Below are 15,694 nucleotides of genomic sequence, written 5' to 3' on the forward strand. Positions count from 1 at the left end.
TATCAGGTTCGGCCTCATTTCCTCTGTGCTGCGCTGATGAGTCCACAGATTGAGCAATACACGTGATTGTATTGCTTGGAATAAACGAAAACGAAAACGAAAACTTTAATACTGTAATGGTCGGAGCAGAAGTCAATGCCAGTACTGGGCGTTTCGTGACAGCTGCACAATCATGTTGCAACCAAGTGCAGTTCGAGCAAAAGCTAACAATAGTGACATGATTGTATTGGAAAAAGGGCGAAATAATTCCTGTTTCCAGTTTGGGTGCTAGCACCCAAACTGGAAACAGGAATCATGCTGTGCTACCAATACTGGTAAAACTAAACGTTATGCATCATGATTTTTGGGCTGGCCACGCCTAACAGTATCTGTCCATAGTAGGAATATCATCAGTATCATTCTATCTACACGGTCTTTCCATGAGTTGTGCCGTTGTGACCGCACCATTGTGACTTCACTGGTCGTACCGCTTAAAGGGGAAGTCCGGTGAAAAATTTAAATTTCACAGTCCGTAGAGTTCGGGTCGCTGAGTCGAATGGTCTTTGTCCGATGAGGCTGCGGCTTATGGTTCGTCAGATACGCCCAATCGAACATGTGCGAATTTGAGCGCGCATCACCCAGATCCAGGTGATGACGTCACAGCGTGCAGCCAGGTAGCCACACCATCTAGTTGTGTACAAAAATGGCCATATTCGGAGCGCGTTCGATTGGGGAACCGTTTGTCGCAGTTTCTTCGGACCAAGACCATTCGATTCAGTGTTACAAACACTACGTACCCTGTGATTTTCAGCTCGGTAACCCTGGAGGTTATACCGTATTATAGCCGTTTCCGAGTTGGACTTTTCCGTCAGCCTCTACCGTCTACGCGCTCTGCGCTGCGTGCATGCAGTGCGTGCAGTGTGTTATCTAGCTGTAGTGCAGTCAACAAACTCATCACAGACGGAACTACTCCCGCACTGCCGTGCTGGGGTAGTATGTACAAGACTCGAGTCACAACTGACACAAGACTCAGAAAACTAGTCAACACACGGACTTGTCATGTACTACACTCGTATCAGTCGTATTGTTCAGTCATGTAGTCAGAGAACGTGCGTTTCTCCTTGCCGGTGCCGGTGGTTGTGCTTTGAGAAAGAAAATTTTAGTTTTCCGCACCCGCCTCATTATTTCATGTTACAGCGATGAGTGCACAACCGTGACAAGTGACAAAACAGCGAACAGCTCCCGGACCTAGAACTTTCAGATTCCATAGCGTTGCGAGCGAAGAGTCGTGCCCGTGGTTCAAAGAGCCTGCACTGTTCTCCAATTGAGTAGTCCGAAATATTCCAAGTTCGCACCAAAACATCACCATGTGGCAGGCTACTGGAGTCTAAGCGAATCTAATCGGTATGGAACAACATTTAGAGCACTCGCATCACTCTTCTCCATTTTGGCGACCCTGCTCTCCAGCGATCTGATCAGCCTCGTCTGCAATAGCTGCTGCTTCTTCATCAGTCGGAAACTCAGTAGCGCTCACTCTTGACCGGCCCGCGTGGCCATTTCTTCAGCTGCCGAGGTTCTCAGCCCCAGACCGAACTCATGAAGGTCAGCCATGGCTGCATCCTCACTCTCACAAGGAGTTACAGGTCTTCGGGGTCGCTTGCACCAAACTATCAGTCGCCAAATCATTTGAAATAGCACTGACACTATTGCTTTCACGCACTCCTTTTGACCTAGCTGCACGCTATGACGTTGCAGAGGGTGTGGCGCGGCCGCATGACGTCATGGCGCAGCCCCCGAAACTCAGTTTTTCAAACGGAAATATCTCGAGAACGCTTTGTCGGAGACACGTGGGACCAACACCATTCGACTCAGCGCCCGAAACTCTACCGACCCTGAAATTTAAATTTTTCACCGGACTTCCCCTTTAAAGCTCACCATCAGAATGAGATGAGTTTTCCTTTCAACCAAGGGCAAGACCACTGAAGACGGTTATGCGTTGATCCAGCGAGACGTCAGTGCACTTCCACAAAAGGACACACACGTACATGTACATGACATTCATTGTGACATTGTACATGTACACACGCTCTACATCTGAACTGACTGTGCCATGCTCAGTAGCAGCGGGACTCGGCGGGATCGCGGGAGTGTCCGTTTCGCTAGCATCCTTGCTTATGTCAGTATACAGCTGTGTACGAGTACCACGTAAACCAGTAGACCTACGTCGTTGCATGCAGCTAGCTAGCTATCGGCTACGAGTAGCTGATGACTGATGATAGTGACTACACCCAATTATTTCCAAAACTTGCTTCGATTTTGGTCTCATTCGATTCTCCCAGGCGTAGTACTAGTACATAGGAAATCTGCAAGTATTATTCAAATCGGCCCAGCCATTCTTGAGTTATACTTATAGTGATTTGAATTGAAGTGTGCCAAGTAACACTTTCTGTGGAAACAGAAATGAATGGGAGTGATGGGAGAATCGAGAACGACCGCACAGTCAGTGCATGCAGTACAGTGTACAGTGCACACGCCTCGTCACTCGAACTGCGCGTACAAAATTGCATACTTTGGTATGCTGGCGCAGAACAAATTCGCTCGTAGAGGAAGACGAAAGCGTCTCACCGCCTTGTAAATTCACATGGCCAGTAGTTTTTCGACGCTGAGGACGATGGTATAGTCCGCGACGCTGCGACCCGACCAGAACAACCCGAAATTCATACCCTGAAAAAGCGCTGAGCGCAGAGCTCCTAAATTTTGTAGTATGGAAACGGGACTTCGGGTCTCAAGGGCACGAACATCTCCTCTCTCAGATAAAGCAATTCACTCGATGCGATATTCTACAATTTGACCTGGCCACGCGAAATGCACTGCCATGTCGGATTCTCCCATCGGAAGTATAGAAATTTGTTTCCAAAAAATCAGCGTCTGGGTGCGAGGGAGTAAAGTCACTACTGCACTGATGAGTACGCGAGTGTGTACTGCATGCACCGGAACGGCGCAAGAATTATTTAAAATTTTCGCGCACAAACTGTGTGCCATGATTTTTTAAACTCTATTATTTTGATGAGGAAGTGACAGGAGATCGTTCTGTCAGAATTATTTTGTACTCTAGATTTACCTTACCTTAGAGTTAGACTTAGAGCCTGTCATCTCGAGAGACGGTCGTTGTTTTTTGGTGTTTGTGGTGGTTGCATGCACAGTCGGAAATGCGCACTGCACGGTCGGAAATGCGCACTGCACAGTCTTGATTTAAAAAATTTAATATTCACGTCAGTTTCTGCTTTCGAAGCAAGTAATAGTTCGCACTGTCGTACCTCTATCGACCCTCTCAAACTGTCGCAGGTGTGCTGCACGCCGCACAGCCAAGGCAGTGTGACTCAAGCCAAAGGGTGTGAGTCGTGTGTGTTACTGTTATGTGTGTGTGTCAATATCGTGGACATGGTCAGGGGGCACGGTCGGTGCGTGGATCTGTGCCCCTGCTCGAGCTCAGTCAGGAGCTCGCTGCCCTTACTTCTTTGCTTCTCCACACCGGTAAAACTGGACACTACCGCATGAATTTTGGGTGGCTTGCACGGCTGACGGAAGTAGTGCTACATTCTTTATGTGTGTCATACACAAGGCTCAAACAAGAGAGTGAAGTCACACAGACAGTGACTGTGTGAGCTACGCCTTCAGCCATCCATCTGAATTCTGATTATGATCCGCTGGGCAGGCCAACAGTAGATCTACTGGCAGCAAGCAGGTGTGTTAGTGGCGGCACTAGCTAGGGTGGTGGTAGATATGCTACAAAGACGAAGCCCACCGAGCCTACCGCTGGATGCCGACCGGGATGGGTCGCAGCCCGTGGACGACTTCGCGTCGCATTCTTCTGAGAAATGTCTCGACCCCATGCGCCGCTACACCGTCCCAGATGCACCAACACCCAAACAACACTCCCAGTCTACTCCTGTACATGTACCCGTCTCCTGTACAGTGTACTGTACTGACTGTACTGTTACTGCTGCCACTGACACCAGTCATCAAACACGCAGTCAGCGTGCATCTAGTATCATCTACTCTGCACAATGCACAGTCGTTACAGAATCAACACTCGACAACAGTCGAGTCGAGACCACCACCACGACACACTCCAGACCAGTGTCAGAGGCACTGGGACACAGAGTACAGAGACAGTCGAACCGTCACCACACCACAGCAGTACACTGTACAGCTGAACTCGTACTGAAAACCGATCAAGTGCAGTTCAGTTGAAGTGACTGGAGTCTGCAGATACGGCAAGATAGGTCAGCTGCTTCTTGGGAAGGGCCAGGCGCTGCCTGCGCATGCGTCGCCAACCCGTGTTGGCCGAGCGAGGTGGATAGCTACTTTTCTACACGACAGTTTTGCAGCTCATTCTTATGCGTCCACCGATGGCGGACGTTTAGGAACTTTTCTTCTTCGCACTGATTTCGAGCCGAACGAGCCTATTTTCTAATTCGTGTCATAGCGCTGTTCAAGAATCAATAGCAGCTAGTTCCGCGCCGCACGACCTGTACAGGTCAGGAGCGCAGTCATGGCGGACGAAACGCTAAAATACCTTCAGGTCGACAAGCGCTCCGTCAGCAATCCGTCAGCGCAGGCAGAATGGGCCAGCAAGAAGTTGGTGTGGGTGCCGCACCTGGAGCATGGATTTGTGGCTGGCAGCATCAAGAAGGAGTCTGCGGATGAGATGGTCGTGGAGCTGCAGGATGGCTCGACGGCCAGTGTCAACAAGGACGACGTGCAGAGGATGAACCCGCCGAAGTTCTCCAAAGTCGAGGACATGGCTGAGCTCACCTGTTTGAACGAGGCCGCCGTGTTGCACAACCTGAAGGAGCGCTACTACAGCGATCTGATCTACGTACGTAGCTGGTCCGAGAGCTGACTGTGTTTCTAGAGTATTTGTGTGTCACTGTTTGTGCTAGTTTCCAACCAGGCGTGTGACGCGTTTCAGATTGCTTCGATGCCTTTTTGGGTCGAAAATAGTTCTCTGCGTGTGTGGTTGGAGAGATTTTGTTCGCATTTTTTGGGGACTTTCCTGGGCCGAATTTGAAGTGGCATCATGTGGTCTGTGATATTGGGTATGATTCTTGAAGTATCTTCAAGATCCGATAGGAGTGATTTTGATTTTTGTACTGTGTGGGAAAACCCATTGGTCTGATTTATTTGGTTTTTGTGTGATGTGTGTGGCTCTTCCTTTCTACTTCTAGACCTACTCAGGCCTCTTCTGCGTGGTGGTCAATCCCTACAAGAGATTGCCAATCTACACTGAGAAGGTCGTGGACCTTTACAAGGGCAAGAAGCGCCATGAGATGCCCCCACACGTGTTCGCAGTCACTGATACTGCGTACCGCTCCATGCTGCAAGGTGAGCATCACGCACGTACATAATCGTATCCGCACGCAGTCCAGACACAGCACAGATTTGTGGAAATAGCATTTGCTGGTGTCGACAGGACAAACGCCAACCGTTGCCTGTGATGTGTTCTGTAATTGCTTACGACCAGTGTATTGAATTCCACCCCTGGTAATGTTGGTCTTGTGTTGGTGTCGCTGGGGGGAGTGTGCTTGCCACATTCGTGGAAGCGTGACGCTGAAGTGTTACGCTAATAATATCGTGGTTTTTGTATTGTTGATGTTGGGCCCTTCCGTGGAGGAGTGATCGTTTTGAAGTACATGGCTGGTGATGTACCTGCATGCGTCGTAGTCACTGATCATTATCTTTCCTGCCCAATGATTTCACCGTTCATGCTGGGTGCCTTGCCCTCCGCACCCGCCCATCGAGCTCGAGCTCAGTGGTAATACAGGCGGTATTTTTGCTTTGGTGAGCGCTGACGAATATTACTGTATGTACTCTGTCGGCCCACGTCCGGATATTACCCGCTGGGTGTCGTTGTATGCGCACTGTGACCTTGTAGCTTGCTAGCTGTGTCTTGCCAGAATGCGACTGCGTCTCTCTGCGAGCAGTAGTTGAGTGAACGTGAAACTCAGTCCCAACCGATGTCCCAAGATCGCCCATTTGCTCATGTAGTCGTTGAACGTTTTCGCTTTCCACACCTTGGTGCAATGCACAAGCACTGCTATGTCAGAAGTCGGCTGCAGCAAGGCTCTTCCACGAGAATCATGCATTTGCCTTTGCTTGGGCTGCCTGGCAGCCATTCATTGTCATTGCAGAGTTCTTGTCAAACAAACAATCGACACTCTTCCCAAACAGCGTCTCAGCTCTACAACTTGTAGTAAAATTATGTAGAAGAGGACTTGGCGTTGGTCCTCTTTTCTCCATGCATTCCTGAATAATATCGTTGGTTTGAGAACTGCTGCACAGACCATCTGGGAGCGTGGGTATGTAGTAAATTTGATCCGCACGCTACTTTGGGCAGCGCTCAGGAAAAGGAGGTCAGCCAAGCGTGGAATGCGATGAACGAGGTCTGGATTGTTTTGCCAACTGCCTCAATTATTATTTTGACAGCTGCGATATGAGATGGTATGAGCGCATTTGCTTTTGCAGTACTGCCCATGAAATGGACGAAAATCCAGACGCACGCACATACTAGTACACCCTTTCTCTCCTTCCAAGTGTTTAGTGTCGGTGTGTGAGTATGAGTGTGACGCGATGTCCTCTTCACACGCATTTTGTAATGGTGAGATGGCTGATTTGAGGAAAAAAATACAATGCCAGTAGGGGAAGTAAAGCTGATCCGATGTCACAGGGAACAGCTGTGGCAGGAATGCCTGTGTTCCTGTGAGAGACAGTTCAGCCTGCTGCCAACCAATGCTCAGTCTATGCATTTATCCCCCCACTGCAACTAACTAGTTGTCTTGTCAGAATTGTTGTGATCCATTGTATTGTGATGGTGATCTACTTGTACTAGTACAATGTAGTAAGTCCCAAAGTCAGAGTATTGTATGTAGCTAGTAGGTCCAAAAACATTCATTGAGCCAGCTGCCTCCTGGAGTCCTGTTTTTTTCCCCAACACTGTACATAATCATTAGTTGTGTTTGACGCTGCACCAAAGGATAGGCTGTGCACTTCATACTAACTAGTTGGGTTACAATGGGTCCTTGAGATTTGTGTTCACCGTGGCAATGTGCTGTGCAGCAATCAATCAAGACTTCAGTAGAATATGAATATAATTGTGTCAATATAAATTGTGTCAATGGCCCACTGGCCTGGCTGGCATGGTGGGCGGAACACCGAAATTGATTCAGTGAAATTATCTCCAGTATCATGCTAGAACATGCACACTGTGTCTAGTCTATGTATGGAAGCGTATCAGGTCAGTTCCTGACCTGTCTGTCACACTGTCTGCGTTACAACAATAGATCACAATTTAGCTGCCAGATGAATGAGTCCTGTTGCTTTACAGGCTCGGACTTGAGATAAGCCCAGTGCGCGCCTACATGTCAAAGTGACAAATTGACATCCGCAGTTGCTCAGTCCACAGATTGCAGTGTGCCAGGGAATCGTGCGAATCATTGCCTGTGTACTATGGAGGATGTGAATGCAGCAGCATTTGCCCAGGCCCGTCCCATATTACCTGTCAATAACGTCAGCTGAGAGAAGCGGAATGGCAACGCTCCAGATATATTTGTGAGGTGTCGAGCTTTGACAAGCTGATCCCCACGCCTTCCGTGTGTACGCCGGGTTGGCTATTCGCTTGACAGTGCGGCCGTGTGCTGACATGTAGCAAGCCAGTAGCAGCTGCAGACCTGCTATAAACAGGCACATGCATGTTGACAGTACTGAGTGCATAGGAGTTGGGGTGAACATGCACAGATCTGCTGCGAGATCGCATGGCTGCATAGTAGCCCTGGGCTGCAGACGGTATTGCAGTGTGTGGGTGCTTACACTGACGTTCAGTGCCACGTGCACATGCCAGCGTCTCTGCTGGAGCCTAGGGGAAGTCTGTTGTTTGACAGTGCGCGTATGCAAGCAAGCGCAGCTGTATGCTGTGCCAGTCTTTGGGTGTACTAGTGTTATGTGACACCATGTCCGTGCACAGTGAACATGTTCTGTGCTGCACAACATGGCGGTGAGATAAGAACGGCTTACATAATTATTATATTGATGTATAGCATGTAATTGGTGTAATCGTATATGTGCATGTGTGTGTACTAAATCGATTGAAAGGTCCGAAGCATCCATCATGCATTGTGATACGAGTCCTGCCTATTTCTCTGTCCACATTTCTTGCCCACAGATCGTGACAACCAGTCAATTCTTTGCACGTAAGTTATTGAGAATGCCTTTCGAGTGACGGTATGTAATGCCATGTTGAGTATACCGTTTTCAGCTGGAAAAAGTCTCGGGATTTCCCATTCATGTCAACCATCGCCCTCACAAGTGCATGCTTGCAATTGAAATCATGCGAATCCGGACTTGTTGTTTTGAGCGCCATCCTATAACAGCCTGGCTGTGGTCGCCTCTGAAGAAGATAAAAGTCAGTCAGTTTGAAAGTTGATCGTTCTTACAAGTACATGTTCAGTACTAGGCAAGGTTCATTGTTTCTGCAGTCTCTTCAAGTCGACCGACTTGAGGCTATGAACTGCTTCTTGAAGGTTGTGTTGACCACTGCTGACGGATTTACAATTGGACTGGGGGTTGTCCGATGTGAGAAGTGGCTCGAATTTTTGCACTTAAAAAAAAAAATTCTATAAAAGTGCACATGCCTACACACAACGGGGAACAACAACAACAGCAGCAGCAGCAGAACATAGTGAACAACAAAGAGCGTGTAGGTGCTATAATAATATAGCTGTGCACTTGCGTTGGCTTTGTGTTTGCCCCATGATACAGTGGTGAGTCTGGTGCTGGTAAGACGGAGAACACGAAGAAGGTCATCCAGTACCTCGCCCATGTGGCCGGCTCACAGCCCGGTGGCACCAAGGGTGGCAATGTGTCGCGCTCCGGCAGCCAGAACAAGAACCAGATGCTGCAGCGTCGCCAGAGCTCGTCCGGACTCATGAACAAGACCGGTACGCTCCCCTGGCCGTGGTGACTTTGTTTTGCCGTCTGCCTCCGTCCTAGGTCCAGTTTTGTCATGCACGCTGACAAATGCAAAGGACGTTCCTTTATCAGTAGGCCTGTGTTTGCTGATCAACAGTTCCCCTGTAAATATCTGTGGCGCTAGGAGGAATTGTGGTATGAGTATACACTGAAGTGGAGCAGACACAGGCCTAGCAATGCTGCATCACTCATGGCGTACGTGTATGAACACAATTGCATAGTTTATACCGTGCTGAACCAAGGTACGAGGTGGGATGTTTATCCAGCCGCTCATTAGCCAAGTAAAAAATGTCCCTTTCCAACTACAGTGGCACGACAGCAGTGTGATCCGATTATAGGCCCCAGTTCAAAACCAACCAATTGTCATCCTACTCCACCAAAAGCTTGGGCCCGGGCTTCTGTTGGCTACTTCCCTGCCGAACTAACCACTCCTCTTGTTGGTGCATATTTTCAGGAATGACGATAGCACAAGGTGATCTGGAGCAGCAGCTGCTGCAGGCCAATCCCATCCTGGAAGCGTTCGGTAACGCAAAGACCATCAAGAACGACAACTCGTCCCGTTTCGTAAGTCTCGTCATTACAGTGCATTTGCGCTTTGAGTCGCACATCGTTCCATTGTACACTTCTTGCAGGTTGATACGGATGTGTTGTTTGCAACCGCATGGCTGTACACACTCTGCAATGGTTTGCGTATAGAAGTGTTAGCTGTGGCTATTGGTATCAGTGATTAGCTTGTTGAGATCGTGTCGTTTGTTCATGTGGCATTGCTTGCTCTCATTTGTCCTACAGGGAAAGTTCATTCGCATCAACTTCGACAACTTTGGTCACATCGCCGGTGCCAATATTGAGACTTGTGAGTGTTTGAGTTGAGGCCGATGTTGTTGCTGTGTATTCAAGTACTCTTCATCTTCCTTTCTTTTTGAATTGGACAATCATGTCGAGCGTGGCACGTGTAGACAGCTAATGTGGTCTTGCTGCACAAGGCCTGGTAGATAGACAGAGTGAAATAGCTAGCCAGTCAAAGTGATGTGTTTCTGTGTGGTGGTGTTAAAACCAGCTAGTCAGCGGAGTGGCTCGCTCCTGCCTTGGACTCTCATTTTCCTGTTGTTTGTGTTGTTGATCCTACACTGTATACCAAGAAGAATTGCTTGCTGTTGTTATGGATGTTTGCCGGCTTAGATCTGCTGGAGAAGAGCCGATCTGTGCGTCAGCAGGAGGATGAGAGGAATTTCCATTTCTTCTACCAGCTGCTGAACGGTGCCTCTGCCGAGGACAAGAGTAAGCGGCGAACATGGCTAAGTGTTGTTCTCCTTGTCCAGCGCCATGTTGGCACCCAGTTGACTGGAATGCCGTACCCTATTGCACTTTCAACTGGTTGATGTTGTTCTCTTTCTCCTCAGTACATTCTCCTTTTCTTATTGTCCGCAAACTTCAACGCAACCACTCACACAGGCATGAAACTTCACTCCTCAACTCCAATAATGGTCGTTTACTGTTATTCAATCAGTTGTTACACCCAAATTTCGGGCCTGGTCCATCATCAGGATAAATACATTCTCCTTGCGTAGTCGCTAGGACCGCAACAGCTCAGATTCCTATGTGATGTGTGCCTGTTGCCTGTCCTGCTTACAGAGGATCTGCTGCTGGACAAGCCGGAGAAGTACCGCTACCTGAGCAACGGCAACCTTGGCGTGACGGAGGTGAGCGACGTGGATGAGTACACGCTCACCCTGGAGGCCATGGAGATCATGAGCTTCAACCAGGACGAGGTCAAGTCAACGCAGCGCGTCGTGGCCGCCTGCCTCAACTTTGGCAACTTTGAGTTCAAGCAGGAGCGCAGCTCCGACCAGGCCACTATGCCAGATCAGACATGTAAGACTGGCGTCTCGCCACAGGGCTATACACACTTTACAGTGAAAGCTCGGCATGCTGTACTTCCCGGGACTGTGCACATCTGCACTTTATAGAGGAGGTACTGTGTATCCAAGAAAATGGAAGGATACCATAGTATGATAGTCGGTTGTGCAAACAGGACCTCTCATCATGTGGGGTCTGTTGGCTGCTGTTGTCGTTATTTTTAGATGCCCAGAAGGTCTGCCATCTGCTGGGAGTCAACGTCACCGAGTTTGTCAAAGTGTTGTTGAAGCCAAGGCTGAAGGTTGGCCGTGAGCTGGTCTCCAAGGCACAGAACAAGGAACAGGTATGAGATGCACCCCATGCAGATTCAACATCTTGTTGTTTCCCTTTTGGGTGGACAGTCTGAAATGAAGGTTAAGAGTTTCTGAAGAGTAAGTTAGTTACATTTAGACATGCAGGTTTTCTGTGCACCTGCGTTCCACTAAAAAGTAGGGCAAAGCCCAGGCCTAGTACACCTACATATTGCATGCAGAATAAGTATGCTGTGTTTCAACCGTTTTTAATACGTTGCTTGCCGATCCACTGAGCAGTGCTGGCGCAGATGCTGGGAGTGAATCAAAGTTGTTGCACTGTCCCCATCGTTGTTCCTTGTCTGAAGGTCGAGTTCTCATCGCAAGCACTGTCCAAGGCACTCTATGAGCGTCTGTTCAAGTGGCTGGTGGCCCGTATCAACAAGACGCTGGACCGCACGTCACGAAAGGGCTGCTCGTTCATCGGCATCCTCGACATTGCTGGATTCGAAATCTTCAAGGTAAGACTACAACAAGATGCACAGTGGGAAACCGAAAGCCACCGGTGCTTCCATATCCACACAAGTCGGGCATTCTATATACATGTAGATTGCAAGTAGTGTAGCGAGCCTATGGTTCCTGTGTGCTGTTCTTTGTGTGGGTTTGATTTGCACGATCATGCGCAACTTGCAAGGAACGGAGATCAATGGATGGTGGAATCGATTACGAGCCTTTCACCTTGCTCCTCCGTCTGTCACGACATGTTTTGCAGCTTGCATCCCATCTGTACATCTTCTTCGTTGTGTGCGTGTGCTAATAACATCGATGCGAATTGTGTGAATGATTTCTGTTCTTCGCTGTCCAGACCAACTCGTATGAGCAGCTGTGCATCAACTACACGAATGAGAAGCTGCAGCAGCTCTTCAACCACACCATGTTCATCCTGGAGCAGGAAGAGTACCGCTCCGAGGGCATCCTCTGGGACTTCATCGACTTCGGACTGGACTTGCAGCCATGCATTGACCTCATCGAGAAGGTGTGTGTCTGATGTCATGGCTGCAAGTGCATTATGAGATTGGTCCATGTGTTTGGATCAAGAATCACTCTGTGTGTCTGATGCCATGGTTGCATTATTAGACCGGTCGATGTGTTTGGATCAAGAATCACCGCTGTCTTCTTTTTTTTTCCTTTGCACATTTACTGATGAGAGTAAACCCGCAATGCCAGACACTACTCCGTGCTCACTTTGTCGCCACTTCAATGAATTGTCTTTGACCTATGCCATCCCTCTGAGGTGTCACTGTACTGCTGCCTGTTTGTTGCTGTGGTTTTCTTTCTGCTTTCTTCATGGCAATGCTGGTGCAGCTCACCTAATGCATTCCTTTTCGTGTGTTGTGTGGTGCTGTGATCCAGCCCATGGGCATCCTAGCTCTGCTCGACGAGGAGTGCTGGTTCCCCAAGGCCACGGACAAGAGCTTCACGGAGAAGTTGTTCAAGGAGCATGCGAATCTCAAGCACTTCAAGAAGCCCGACTTCCGAGCCGCCGCAGACTTCACCGTTCAGCATTACGCTGGAGATGTGAGTTTTGTTGGCTGCCTGTAATGGCCACCTAGCATGCCTCGGTAAACGTAAGTGTCGTCTAGCAAAGGACAGACTACAGTCAACTTCGCTAATAACGACTGCGGATATAACGACAATTCGCGAATAACGACAACATTTCCATGCCCAGAGCAAAGTCCCTTCCAACTGTAATACATATAATGAGACTTCGGGTATGGCGACGCTTCGCGAATAAGGACAATTTTCTGATTCCCCGCCGAGTGTCGTTATAAGCGAAGTTGACTGTACTGCCCCTTAGCGACAACGCCACACCGCAAAAGGCCGAACAGTTTCGTTAGAGAGAGAGAGTATACAAACAAAAGTACAAATGCGTGAGGAAACAGCTCACGCTAGATCGTTAAAGCAGTAAGTATCAATCAACGGAATCACATCCGACGTATCCGCCAGAGTGGCCGGCGCCGTAGCCAGCAGCTGTGCAGGCGAGGCAGGTGCCGGGGACGAAGGTTCATCTGACATATACGGTGCGAGGACTGCGGGGTGCTGTGCCGCACGGCGGACTCTGCGACGCTGCCGGGAGCGGCGAGACCGACGGCGGGGTCGGCGAGGCGGCGGAGGTGTCGGAGGTGCCGGGGATGCCGCAGGACTAAGAGTGGGAGACGGTGGGTTGGCGGGGAGAGAACACTCCCACCCTGTCATTGCAAAATACACCGAAGTCGGTGACGCTGCGGCGCGACAACTAGGATAGAATACAAGAAGGGGAAAAAGAGGGAAAAAAACACAGAAACGATTAGCAGGAGCACACAGTCTCAGCCAGTTACCACCCCGTCCATGCGAGCTGACCTTGCCCAGCCTCTAAGGCGGCTTAACCACCTGGCGGCAACGCACATGAACATTTGGGCCGGGGTGTCCCTGGCTGTGCCAGAGGAGCAGGAGAATCCGGGGGTGAAGGAGGAGGTGTGGGGACCAAACTTTGGGGCTGAACCATAACGCGAGATTGTACCACAGGTGGGGGGGGGGGGGGGGGGGGCACTAAACGGGGCGGGCAAAACAATCGATGGACCCCATAGAGGGAATCGCCGTACTTACAGGCAGAGATACACCCTGCTGCAACCCTGGGGGAACCACTACTTTGCCATGTACCGCCCTTAACCGATCGGAGGGGGTGCACCGTCAAATGGAGGGGCGATGGAGGGGTCCCACCAGAACAATGGAACACACCCGTGTACTAAGCAAACTGTACAAAGAGACATATGTCGATCACAGGAGGTTTGATCGCCCTCAACATACGCACGAAGGGCCATCTGAATGGTGCGCTTTGCACGCTTCGCTAAGCCATCAGACTGCGGCCGTACGGGGGTCGTGCGGGACTTGCAAACCGTGCTGTACATGCGGCTAGCTAGTCACATAGTATGAGCAGCGAAGGGACCACGGCACTAAGCCCGGACCCAATTAACGACGAGTAAACGAAATACCAATCGTGACGGACTAACATCAACAAGACGCAGAGAAAAGGGGTGCTCACCTGAGGAGGCGCGACAAGTTGGGGCTTGGCCGTTCGTAGTAGGCAAGCAGCTGGGCCATACCGAGGTCGCGAAGAGACAAACGCTGACACGGTGACGAACTGAGGGTCGTCGGTGGCGAGCTGAAGACTTGGGTGCCAAATGTCGTCTAGCTAAGGATAAACAACCGCCCCTTTGCGACCACACCACACAATAAAAGACCAAACAGTTTCGTTGGAGAGAGTATATTTCGATCTGACATCGAAGAGACGACTGGATAACCGACACCGAGACAAGACGAGACAAGGGAATATTGCACAGCTTCTAGTAGCAAGCAGATGCGTACTCGTAGCATGCTTGAGGAATATACCGAGGGATGTTTGGGCAAAACGTGCATGTACATGGCCAGTTGGGATTTCTGCATTGATTTGACCAGCAGTGCGGCGTTGAAGAGGATTTTCTCTACCCGCCCGGATGTGTAGAAGCATCATACATTGTGTATGGCACTGAGGTTAAAACGTGTGGTTCTATATTGAAGCTGGTCTTCATCTGTCTTTGGTTCGGTGTCTTGTTTTCGACTGCTTTGCTTTAGGTCGGCTACACATCAGCGCAGTGGCTCGTGAAGAACATGGACCCACTGAACGACAATGTCGTCAACCTGCTGCAGAACTCACAGGACAACTTTATTGGAAACCTCTGGAAGGACACCAGTATGTACTCGTATTGCTCGACTTGTTTCCAGTGTGTAGCGGGTACTATGGCAGGACCGCCGGAAGCAGTTTTTGATTAGTCCGGTGGCATCATGGCCTTTCAGACATTGTGTATGATATGGCGGGTACACGTGCCCTCAAAAGTAGGAAACACGATCGATCATGTTGGTGGCCAAAAAGTTGGTCCGAAAATAACCTGACCAACCGGACTGGTTCCGGCGGGCCTGTATTATTGACTCGGTCTAGAGACTATCCAGAATAGATCAGCAGTAGCTCAAAACTCTGAATTGCTCTGAATTTACGAAGCTCAATACCCATTTCTTTATGATACAATTCGGATTTGGCTTTGGCAATTCCACACATTAGATCCTTCTAAACCTGACTAATTCTATAGCACTTGACTGAAACTAATGACTTACTTCAGAGGGCACATAAATTGAAAAGAACCAGCCACAACCCATTCAAGAGGATTTGGCACTGGCAGAGAGATGGAGATAATACTACTTTCCAATTGCAGTTCTGTCCGCAGATTGAGTACTTTCCAACTGCTTCAGGTTTACTGCAAACTAATAAAAGCTCAAATTGGGGAAGCTCGATTTGTTCTGAAAGGAATACTTCTAGTCTGCCAATAGACAAATGCAATGAACATCAAACTCACTACGAAGAATTCAGTGATGGTTGCTCCAAGTTGGTAAACTATGGTTGTGAGCCCTCTGCCTTGTGACAAGCCGCTATTCATACCTGATCGTGTGTGTGCCTTGCTCATGTTGTA

The 15,694-nt window shown here is 49.3% G+C and overlaps 1 protein-coding gene and 1 long non-coding RNA gene across 3 annotated transcripts in view; one reads left to right on the plus strand and one right to left on the minus strand.

Moving 5' to 3' along the window:
• The first annotated feature begins 4,362 nt into the window (after nucleotides 1–4,362).
• LOC135811712 (myosin-10-like) overlaps nucleotides 4,363–15,694 on the plus strand; it is a 29,195-nt gene continuing 17,863 nt past the window's right edge. For both annotated transcript variants that reach the window (XM_065324949.1, XM_065324948.1), the window contains exons 1-13: nucleotides 4,363–4,861; nucleotides 5,211–5,367; nucleotides 8,201–8,228; nucleotides 8,797–8,975; nucleotides 9,461–9,570; nucleotides 9,796–9,859; nucleotides 10,186–10,284; nucleotides 10,639–10,878; nucleotides 11,088–11,206; nucleotides 11,522–11,674; nucleotides 12,019–12,189; nucleotides 12,567–12,731; nucleotides 14,805–14,922. In XM_065324949.1, coding sequence (XP_065181021.1) covers nucleotides 4,535–4,861; nucleotides 5,211–5,367; nucleotides 8,201–8,228; nucleotides 8,797–8,975; nucleotides 9,461–9,570; nucleotides 9,796–9,859; nucleotides 10,186–10,284; nucleotides 10,639–10,878; nucleotides 11,088–11,206; nucleotides 11,522–11,674; nucleotides 12,019–12,189; nucleotides 12,567–12,731; nucleotides 14,805–14,922 — 1,930 coding nt within the window. In that variant the 5' untranslated portion in view covers nucleotides 4,363–4,534. The remainder of the gene's footprint in view (nucleotides 4,862–5,210; nucleotides 5,368–8,200; nucleotides 8,229–8,796; nucleotides 8,976–9,460; nucleotides 9,571–9,795; nucleotides 9,860–10,185; nucleotides 10,285–10,638; nucleotides 10,879–11,087; nucleotides 11,207–11,521; nucleotides 11,675–12,018; nucleotides 12,190–12,566; nucleotides 12,732–14,804; nucleotides 14,923–15,694) is intronic.
• On the minus strand, nucleotides 13,056–15,520 carry LOC135811714 (uncharacterized). The gene is made up of 3 exons (XR_010552686.1): nucleotides 15,342–15,520; nucleotides 14,236–14,405; nucleotides 13,056–13,449 (listed from the first exon to the last, which is right to left on the minus strand). It is a non-coding gene; the product is annotated as an uncharacterized LOC135811714 (long non-coding RNA).

This window comes from Sycon ciliatum, chromosome 3 (assembly GCF_964019385.1).
Source record: "Sycon ciliatum chromosome 3, ocSycCili1.1, whole genome shotgun sequence".
Lineage (NCBI taxonomy): Eukaryota > Metazoa > Porifera > Calcarea > Leucosolenida > Sycettidae > Sycon > Sycon ciliatum.